This window comes from Anopheles bellator, chromosome 1, assembly GCF_943735745.2.
Source record: "Anopheles bellator chromosome 1, idAnoBellAS_SP24_06.2, whole genome shotgun sequence".
Lineage (NCBI taxonomy): Eukaryota > Metazoa > Arthropoda > Insecta > Diptera > Culicidae > Anopheles > Anopheles bellator.
In genome coordinates, this window is record NC_071285.1 from 52,126,654 (window position 1) to 52,137,364 (window position 10,711).

Here is a 10,711-nt window from a genome sequence, read left to right on the forward strand (position 1 = left end):
CGAGTGGTCGCCGCAGGGGATGATGGTTCCTTCGCGTACGGACCCTCCGGCAATGTTACAGCTCCGGATGCGCACCGTCAAATTAAGGATTGTGTGTAGAGGTGAAAACAGGGAACTCCCGCACACATCCCCACACAAACTAACGGTGAAGGTAGCGGTGGTAATGGTCTCTATTTTCCACCCATTAGTAGTGGAAGTCAATGGCCGTACCTAGCTGAACTTACTTCCGATTAAAATGCACTCAGTGCTAGACGAAAGGCTGCTCTGTGAATCCCGGGAACGATAATTGAACGATTTTGACTTTTAACTCCGCGTTTCACCGGGTCACTCTATTTTACCGGGCTTCCTAACGTCTGGCTTTCGTCCGTCCCGCAGGTGAAATACAAATTTCAACATATCCAGGTCGAGTGATAGTGACCGAGCCGAAAGGATTAGTACAACCTAGGATTAACGTGGAGAAGCACTCGCAGAAGCACGTGGTGGTCAACGCACCGGTCACACTGCCGTGCGTCGCTCAGGGTCACCCGGTCCCAACGTACCGGTGGTTCAAGGAAGTGAAGGATCAGATCATACCGCTGCAGCTGAGCGAACGGATCAGTATCGTGTCGGCCGGGCTGCTGAAGATCGCCAAAGCGCGGCTCGAGGACAGCGGGAAGTACCTGTGCTGGGTGAACAATACGGCCGGTGAGGAAACGATCCAGGTGTCGCTGACGGTGACGGCACCGCTGACGGCGCACCTGCAGCCGCAGGTGCAGACGGTAGACGTCGGCAAGGACGCGCAGTTTCAGTGCATCATCTCCGGCTTCCCGGCGCACGAGGTCCTGTGGATGCACAACGGGAAGCCGATCGTGCGTGATAGTCGCATCGAGATCTACACCGATACGCCCCGGATCGTGATCAAGAACGTGCAGAAGGAGGACCAGGGCATGTACCAGTGCTTCGTCGCCAACGAGTGGGAGCAGATCCAGTCGACGGCCGAGCTGCAGCTGGGAGGTAGCGTACCCGTGAAATGATTCTATAGTTCTTCCAGGAAGCAGGAATCGATTTCTGTGTCCTTAAAAAGCAATGAAAACTATTTGCGGATTGTCTACATCTAGGCGCTGACAGTTTTAGTATATCAAAATAACGCCTGAAGGTATGCAACGAGAAGCGTTAGGTAGTTTGGTCTAAATTTTAAATATCATATTTGCTCATTGTTTGATTTGATATAAAACAAACAATTCAAGTTACTTCAACCGGATAATATTGTGCAAAAAATTAAGAAGAATGAAGAATGAAGTAGGATTCGGTTTTGGCCGTTCAAACCAGGACATTTAGTAAGGGGCCTCATTAGGGAACGCTTGAATAATCCACGAAGCCTCGTGAGTGAGTTTCTTTGAACTGTCTACGTCCTGGCCAACGGCTTTCGGCGTGCCACCCCGCTCTGAGCCAACGAACTATCCTGTCAGAACCGTCACGTGGCATCCGTTATTAAGGTTATTAGGGGAAATCTTTACGCAACACCACGAACCACATCATCATCACCGGCGTTGAGCAGGGTTCCTTCCTACGGTTCCACTGACTCCTCCACCTTATCTTTACCCACCCCGCACAGATGCAACACCGGAATTGCTGTACTGGTTCTCGGAGCAAACGCTTCAACCCGGGCCGACGGTATCGCTGAAGTGCGTCGGCACCGGCAACCCACCACCGCAGTTTACCTGGAAGCTGGATGGTTTCCCGGTGAGTAGAACACTTCCCGGTCCCCGTTGATTGCCCACTTTGCGTGACAGAGATTGATGAGGGTGACGGTGCGGACGATGGCGAAGGCAATAAAACAGAAAAACAACGGGGAGCGAGCAAATGGCTTCCGAGCAAACCTCCGCACTCGGCACGCATAATGACACGATGGTTGCCCTTGTTGCAGATCCCGGACAGCCCCCGGTTCGTCGTCGGCCAGTACGTCACCATCCACGACGACGTCATCAGTCACGTGAACATTTCCAACGTGAAGGACGAGGACGGGGGCGAGTACACGTGTGTGGCCCAGAACGGCATCGGACGGTAAGTGGGCCCAGAAGGACACTCGGGCACACGCCTTTATAGGCGTTGCATTTCCGAGGTGCGTTCCGAGATTTAGATCGGAGATAAAAAATGCATACCATAACCGACTCAGCGGCTGGGCGGGGCGCCCGTGGGAAATCCCGCGAAAAGTGTCCCGCCTCGGGTGTCGCTTAATTTCGGGACTCATCAGACTAATGACTAGACTGGTCGCGGCGTCCGCGCGATTGAACCCCAGGAGACTCTCCGACACTAATACGTCCGCTTCCGTCCGTCCCCAGGGTATCGCACAGCGCGAAGGTGAACATCTACGGGCAGCCGTACATACGGGAGATGCCGAAAATTACCGGCGTCTCGGGACACGACCTGGCCATCAAGTGCCCGGTGGCGGGCTATCCGATCGATAAGATCCACTGGGAGCGTGACGGGCAAACGCTGCCCATCAATCGGCGGCAGCGGGCCTACAACAACGGGACGCTCATCATCGAGCAGCTGCAGCTGGCGGAGGACGCGGGCACGTACACGTGTATGGCGCAGAACAAGCAGAAGCAGACGGCCCGGCGGAACGTCGAGATCCAGGTGATCGTCCCGCCGAAGATTATGCCGATCCAGGCGCTGACGAACTTGCTGCGCGAAGGCATGCGGGCAGCCATCTCGTGCCAGATCCTGGAGGGTGACCTGCCGGTGAACTTCCGCTGGGAGCGCAACGGTAAGCCGGTGCTCGGCACCGGCAACGAGGTGATCCGCCGGTTGGACGAATACAGCACCAGTCTGGTGATCGAGCACATTACGTCCGAGTACTCGGGGAACTATACGTGCATCGCGAGCAACGTGGCCGGTAGCGAGAGCTTCACGGTGCCGCTGACGGTGAACGTGCCGCCGAAGTGGATCCTGGAGCCGAAGGACTCGAGTGCCCAGGCAGGGCAGGATGTGGCGCTTCACTGCCAGGCCGGTGGACACCCGCAGCCGGCCGTGACGTGGAAGAAGGCGATCGGTAACACGCCCGGCGAGTACAAGGACTTTCTGTACGAACCGAACGTATCGCTGCACGCCAACGGGACGCTGCAGTTCCGCAAGATCGCCAAGGACTCGCAGGGCCACTTCCTGTGCGAGGCGAAGAACTCGATCGGGTCCGGCGTCAGCAAGGTGATCTTCCTCAAAGTGAACGGTGAGTATTAGGAGGGTGTTATGGACGGGCGCAATGGCTATTACTTCTCTGTCTCTCTCTCGCTACAGTTCCGGCCCATTTCTCGACCAAGAGCAAACAGATCACGTCACCGCGCAACAAACAGATCCACATCCAGTGCAACGTGCAGGGTGACAACCCGATCGACATCAAGTGGAAGATGCAGAGCTCCCAGCAGCAGCTGGACGAGTCACTCGACAATCGGTACAACATCCGGGAGCAGGTACTCGACGACGGTATGGTGTCCGAGCTCGGGATCTCGCACACGTACCGCCAAGACACCGGGGTGTACGTGTGCCAGGCGTCGAACGCGTTCGGCCAGGACGAGATGACGATCCACCTGGTGATCCAGGAGGTGCCGGAAGCGCCGAAGAACCTGCGCATCAACTCGCAGCAATCGCGCACGCTGCAGCTCTCCTGGAGCCAGCCGTTCGCTGGGAACAGCCCGATCGAGAAGTACAACGTCGAGTACAAGCTGGTGGCGGACGCGTGGCAGTCGGCCGAACACATCACCGTGGCCGGCACCCAAACCGTGATCACGCTCCAGAACCTGAAGCCGGCCAAGGCGTACCACCTGCGCATCTCGGCCGAGAACAAGCTCGGCGCGTCCGAGTACTCCGAGGTGATCCAGGTGACGACGCTCGAGGAGGTACCCTCGGGGCCGCCGCTCAACATCAAGGGTGAACCGAAAAGTTCGACCGAAATCTTCCTCTCCTGGGAGGCCCCGGATCGGGACCAGTGGAATGGCAATCTGCTCGGTTACTACGTCGGCTATCAGGTCGCTTCTAGTCCGAACGATCGCGAAATTAACCCCACGCAGGGTTTCAACTTTAAAACGGTCGAGGTGCGCACCCACTTCGGGGGCGAAACGACACTCCAGAGCCTGGCCAAGTGCACCACGTACAACATCGTGGTCCAGGCGTACACCAGTCAGGGCAGTGGGCCACCGAGCAAGGAGATTGCGCTCGGGACGCTCGAGGATGTGCCCTCGAGTGCACCCGACAGCCCCAAGTGTGACGTGCTGAGTTCAACCTCGATCTACATCACCTGGTCGCCACCGCCGGCCGACGGCCAGAACGGCAAGATCCGTGGCTACAAAGTGTCCTACATCGAGATGGATGACCTCTACGGTAAGGCCCTGGTGGGACCCCTTTCAACGGATGGTTACTGATTACCGATTCTTACAGAGAAGGAACCGTACACATCGAAGACCAACAACCAGTACCTGACGCTGGAGAGCCTGAAAAAGTTCACCAACTACACGTTCTGGGTGCTGGCATTTACCAAGGTCGGCGATGGTGTGCGGACCAGCCCGTTCCACTGCATCACTCAGGAAGATGGTGAGTATGACGCGAATGGAGGCGCTAGCTCTACTGTTTGGTCTCAACTATCCATCTTCCGCAGCTCCGTCGGCACCGCAAGCCCTGAAGGCGGTGCCTTCTTCGAGCTCTAAAATCATCATTTCCTGGTTACCACCGACCCACCGGAATGGCATCATCACCGGGTACACGTTCTACATGGCGCTGGTGGACGGCGGTCGGGACGAGGGCGCCCACAAGCGCACGCTGGTCCCGTACGCCGAGAGCCACGAGACCGTACGGCTCCAGGAGCACGCCACCTACCAGTTCTGGCTGACGGCATCCACCAAGGTCGGGGAAGGTGAAAAGTCCGAGGTGATTACGGTGCCCCCGAACAACAAGGTTCCGGCCCGGATCGTGTCGTTCAGCCAGGAGATCGTGACACCGTGGAAGGAAACGCTGGTGCTGCCGTGCCGGAAGGTGGGCGTTCCGGCTCCGGTTACGATCTGGCGTCAAGACGATCAGCCGATGGACACGGGGACGCGCAAACTGATTGCCAAGAACGGCACCCTGTACATCAAGGACTGCCAGCACACGGACGCGGGCAACTATACGTGCAGCGTGGAGAATATCTGGGGCCGGGACGAAATCGTTTACCACATCCGGATCAAGGTACCACCGGATCCGCCGGCCCTGACGATCGTTAACACGTACACGGACAGCTTGCTGCTCGAGTGGACGGACAATCGGAATGGAGGATCACCGATCCTCGGGTACGTGATCAACTACAAGCGAGAGAGTGGCGATTGGGAGGAGCTACAGATCGACTCCAAGACCAATACGCACCTGCTGGTCAATCTGTGGTGTGGCACCCGGTACCAGCTGTACATGACGGCGTACAACAAGATCGGCACCGGGCTGCCCTGTGACATCGTCCACTCGAACACGAAGGGTCTGTCGCCGGTCCAGCCGAAGCACTCGCAGATGATCACCAACAACTCGACGAGCGTGACCTGCTGGCTGGACTCGTGGGGTGACGGTGGCTGCGGGATCCTGTATTTTTCCATCGAGAACCGGTTGTACGGGCGGGCCCAGTGGAATATGGTGGCCAGCCACGTGGAAGCGACGGAGCGTATCTTCACCGTGACCGAGCTGCAGCCAGCCACCAAGTACCAGCTGCGGGTCACGGCCTACAACAACGCCGGGGCTACGATGGCGGTGTACAACTATACCACCCTGACCGTGCAGGGAGTTATGGTGTATCCGGATCTGGCGAACCCGGTGTCGCCGCATATGGGCGAGAATCCGTTTTACGCCAACTTCAAAGTCATCCTGCCGCTCTGTCTGTCCATCCTTATCCTGTTCGCCCTGGTGGCGGCGGCACTGCTCATCCGGAAGCGAAGTAAGTAGTTGAAGGCGCGATCACCGGCATGCAATCTAATCGTCCCATTCCGTTGTAGAGCTGAACAACCAGAACCGCATCCCGTCGACGTCGATGTCGGAGTCACCGTCGATCGCGAACATCCAGAACAAGCAGAACCGCGATCAGCAGTATCTGGCGGTGAGGGCACAGCAGACGAGCCGCAACAGCAACTCGGTCGAGTCGGGCAGCTACAAAGCCGAGGGAAATGGTAATCCCATCGCCACCGCCGGTGGCCAGTGTAACCTTGCCCATTCACAGCCACCAATTCCACCCAACCGCGAACGAACCTGTATCAAAACGTTTCCTCCGTATCGTATCGTCTCGTTGCAGAGTATATTGAAGACATTTGCCCGTATGCTACCTTTCAGCTGAACAAGCAAACGTACAGCGAAAGTTCATACAGTGGAAATGTCTACAGTGGACCGTATCACTCGGTAAGAGGATCATTTGTGTATCATGATGTAAAAACCGAAAACTATCATGTAAGTTTAATTTTGCTACCATCTTTCTCCCCCCCTCTCTCTCTCTATCTCTTTCTCTCTCTGTCTCTCTCTCTCTATCTGTCTCTCTTCTTCTCTCTATCCCTCTGTTCGACTTGGTTCGCATCAGAATGCACGGGCGGCGCACGTACAGACACTCAGACACATCCATGGCCACACTTAACACCTTGACAGCCGAACCCGTGCGTTTGCTGGGCCATTTTCACTTCCACGTTTTCCGTTTCGGTTCCGTTTCCGGCAGGGTTCTGTTTTTTGTTTCTGGTTTCCTTAGTTCTATTGCGTTTTCCTGTCGCTTCGGGGGGATATCTCATTCACCATTTGCTCATTCTATTTTCTAGCCACCATCTTGTTCGTATCCTTCCATTAACTCTTCACCACCACGCGAGAAAGGGCCCATTACTCATGCTCATGTCGTCGTTTTATGTGTTTCGCCATTTACCTTTATGGTGGTGCAAGGCTCTTTCTTTGCCAAACGCATTATCAACGTCGGTTCGAACCGCGAACCGTGTGCCCCATTGCTTCGCACTTTTCTTACCAATCTCACGACATCGTTCACTTCGAGCCACCCGCGATCTCATCTCTCATCAATTGGCACCTTCTGGTCTTGGAACAGATCTTCTTTCACCTTTCACTCACCGCTCACGATCACGATCACTCACGATTAGCTAACTCAAAATTTAGTACTCTTGCCACGTAACACATTGGAGATGAGAAGATGATGATGATGATGACGATGACGATGAAACCGAAATATCAACGTTCCCATACCGTTTTCTTTCTCTTTCTTTCTTTCTCTTCTCTTCTCTTCTCTTTCTTTCTCTCTCTCTCTCTCTAACTCTCTCTCTCTCTTGCTCTGTGTTTGGTATGTAACGTGACCACCAAATAATCGTTTCTCCGTCTCCGACCGATTGGACCTTCCCCAAAAACACTATCGCCAACAAAAACTTTACTAAACCACAAATGTCACTGTTCTATGTTCGTCCGGTCCGTCTGGTCCGCCCTGGTCCTGGTCTCTGCCGCTTCGATTTCGATGACGAATCTCACTTGAACGGTCGAAATACACAATCGCGCACCCGGTTTGTCCCGGATGGCTTCTGGCCTGCCTCATGAAACTTGTCCCAACAAAACGAAAAAAAAACACGATTCTTAACCATTCCCAATGATCGCAATCGTAGAGCAAAGAGCCCGAGTACACGAAAGTGCGCAGAAAGGGCGGGTCTCGGTTGCGAGATCCGGCCACCTCGGAACCAATAGGTGAGTACACGCTCGCACCGCGATACCGTTGATGTTTTGCTCGCCGTCTTCCATAAAGCCAACCATTTCTAGATATAAACCAATTTATAGAATCAGACAATCCCGGATCCACAGATTCTGAAGTTAGGAAGATACTAACACTTCATATACCGATTACAGAATATGATACACTCGGTTCCGAATCCGACAATGATATGGCCTCGCGCTCTAATCAGTCCAACTACCGTCACCATCGTGGTATGTATAGCTCGCCTGGCACAGTATTTTTGTTTTGTTTTTCCGTTTTCCATTGGTCAAACTTATGAGTTCCGTTTCTGGGGACGATTCAAAAGTTCGTAAAACTTGCGCTCACTGATTGGCTTAACTGTTTGTTTCATTGTTTTCTAAATTCATTTGATCCGAGGGTTTTGAACATTTTGAATCGTTCGCGTGGAAAGGAGCCGTTCACACTTTCTGGGATCCTGTTGCGCGCGAACCATTCAAAATGATTATTGTTTGGATTTTATATAACAATCAATGCGCTTCCTTTTCTGCTTAATCACTCACACGTACACGCTATCTCTCTCTCTCTCTCTCTCTCTCTCTTTCTCTCTCTCCTTTCCGTTGCTCGTTCTGTTTTATACTTTCTACTTGTTTGGTTTGGTTATTTTCCCAACTCAAATCATCCTTTCGATGAAACTATTGCTCCCGCTTCCGTCACCCGGAACTCTTTTTGCCTCCTGCCCTGTCCATCTTCCTGCCCGGTCCTTCCGCAAGCAGACACGCAAGACGAAACGTCTTCGTCTTCCGAAAACTCGCCCTCGAGTATATCGAGGAAATCCAAAAAACCACCCTATCCACCGAGAAAGTCTGCCAAAGCACAGTCGCAAAACCTCCCGAAGCGGCACGTGCGTAGCTCTAGCGGGTACTCTAGCCACAACGAAGAAACTACTTTCAGGTAAGTGGCCCGCCCAACGATAGTCCCACCCGAAGCCTCGATGCTTGACTAATTCGACTGTCTGCTCCCCGGGCAGCATATCGAACTATCCTAACTACACCGATCACATAACGCCGCCGGCCCGCTTTTCGGACCTGCTCGGGCGGGACGCCACGCTCGCCGTGTCGTCCGTCAACCCGTCCAGCCTCGGCAGCGCCACGGAGATCGGCAGCAACGCTGTCGGCAAAAAGTCAAGCAACCATTCGCCGCGGCCCCGTGCCAACCAGAAGCTGCAGCGGGAAGCGTTCCAAATCAACGTGTAAACGGACGCAACATCGGGCACACAAAACCATTTACAACGACAGCGCGCACGTGTTTTATCAGAACGACCGCAACGTGGAACCGGAAAATGGAGGATGACGAAGTAGTGGACAAGCAAAGTGTATTGATCACCAATCAGAGAAAACTACCGTTTTATACGTATATTTTTACAGCGTGTGCTCTCGTAACGTTGTGTTTGTGGTCAAACGATGGAAAACAGGATCAAACGAAGGATCATAGCACGCAAGGAAATGCAGGTTTTCTTGTGCGCCCGATTCGGGAATTGATCCGTCGGGTCAGGGCAAGGGCACACACATGGCAAGCACAAGCGAGCAGCGCAAAGCGAAGACAAAACCTTAACTCTAGCACAACATTATTGAACGGACGCCCCAAGAAACTATAAGCACCCTGGGGGAACGAACGCAACTTAAGATAAACACTAACAGAAAAACGAAACCCTAGATAGTACCGTTCCGCGAGACAGAGATGTCGAACGGACGAACGAAATTGCCTAGACCCGAGCTAGGATTAAAGTAAAGTGCGCGGCTCTAAAAGAGAAAAATGGAACTCGTAACAGGTTGTTGAAACGTGAGGTGGCCGGGCTGTGGCATAATTTAGTTGCCCCCCTAAAAAAACGAGATTCGATCCGTCATCTTACGTGTTAGTGTGTATGTAGTTAGGCACTGCCAGCAGTTATGTTTGATAGGATGTTCGAAAATTGATTCACTTTATAGGGAGGCCCGTTCAGCGAAGCAGACTCTCCTCGAATTGGTTACTAATTGGATTGCAAGCGAAATTACCGAAGGTCCCTCTTCCACGCTAATACCGTAACTCTGGTTGTTATACATAATCTGAATCCTCCCCGCGGATTCCTGTTAAGCGGTTCAGCAGCTTGTGTTTAAAATTGGCCCCCCAAAACCGAGCACTTGTTACGCGAAAGGAAACAAATATTTCAACCAATGGCAACGTCTCTGCAGACCATCACGAGTGTGTAAATAGCAAAAGCGTTCTTAACACAACAGAAAGGAAGATATCGGCGGGTATTCCGAAGACAGGAGGGGCTACCACTCCATAACCCAGGAACCACGCTTACAGAAAAACTTGATAAACAATAGGGCCGCCACTGGCCGCCGTCAGTTTGGACGATCTTTAGTGAATCAGTTGTGTTGTAATGGAATCATAGAGAGCCACACACGTTTGTTTGCCAGTTCTTCTCGAAACGTTTAGCAGTGCCTTGCAATACGCTGATTTGCATTAGATAAGTAGCGCGAGTCCTTGCCTTTTATTTCTTTAGTACTGCCAATAATGATGGTGTGGACCTTAGGGTTTCACGAAGCATCTCATCCCGATGTTCTTGACTTTGCCCGAAATTGATGCACACCAGATTGGCGATCTTCTTAAATGCGACGGAACCTCTGAAGTTGCCGGATGCAGCTGAGCAACTCATAGTCGACCCATAACGAGCCATCATTGGCAATAAGAGTTATCGAAATGTCTCTTCGCCAAACTCACATATCTGCAAATGCGGGACATTCAATGAAAATTAGGTATGTTTCACGGTTAAATCATTTGTCGATTCGCACAAAAAGTATTCATTTGAAGATGGGTTATACATGTTGTGCACCGTACGCAGGACGCGAGAATAGTGCCGATCGTCTGCCGGCGGTCCCTTGCATTCTCGTTCGCCGAACAGACTGTTAGCCACTTAGGTTTGAACGGATGCATAAACTATATATACGTAGCAGAACGTCACCAACGCATGCCGTTTATTAG

General features: G+C 53.1%; 1 protein-coding gene across 1 annotated transcript in view; it reads left to right on the forward strand.

Annotated features, from left to right (window-relative positions):
• LOC131215819 (cell adhesion molecule Dscam2) overlaps positions 1 to 8,940 on the forward strand; it is a 59,824-nt gene extending 50,884 nt beyond the window's left edge. Inside the window, exons 7-19 of the mRNA XM_058210215.1 lie at positions 376 to 993; positions 1,595 to 1,722; positions 1,907 to 2,043; positions 2,322 to 3,208; positions 3,277 to 4,356; positions 4,414 to 4,566; positions 4,631 to 5,926; positions 5,985 to 6,155; positions 6,278 to 6,429; positions 7,623 to 7,701; positions 7,774 to 7,938; positions 8,461 to 8,638; positions 8,715 to 8,940. Coding sequence (XP_058066198.1) covers positions 376 to 993; positions 1,595 to 1,722; positions 1,907 to 2,043; positions 2,322 to 3,208; positions 3,277 to 4,356; positions 4,414 to 4,566; positions 4,631 to 5,926; positions 5,985 to 6,155; positions 6,278 to 6,429; positions 7,623 to 7,701; positions 7,774 to 7,938; positions 8,461 to 8,638; positions 8,715 to 8,940 — 5,270 coding nt within the window. The remainder of the gene's footprint in view (positions 1 to 375; positions 994 to 1,594; positions 1,723 to 1,906; positions 2,044 to 2,321; positions 3,209 to 3,276; positions 4,357 to 4,413; positions 4,567 to 4,630; positions 5,927 to 5,984; positions 6,156 to 6,277; positions 6,430 to 7,622; positions 7,702 to 7,773; positions 7,939 to 8,460; positions 8,639 to 8,714) is intronic.
• Positions 8,941 to 10,711: the final 1,771 nt, after the last annotated feature.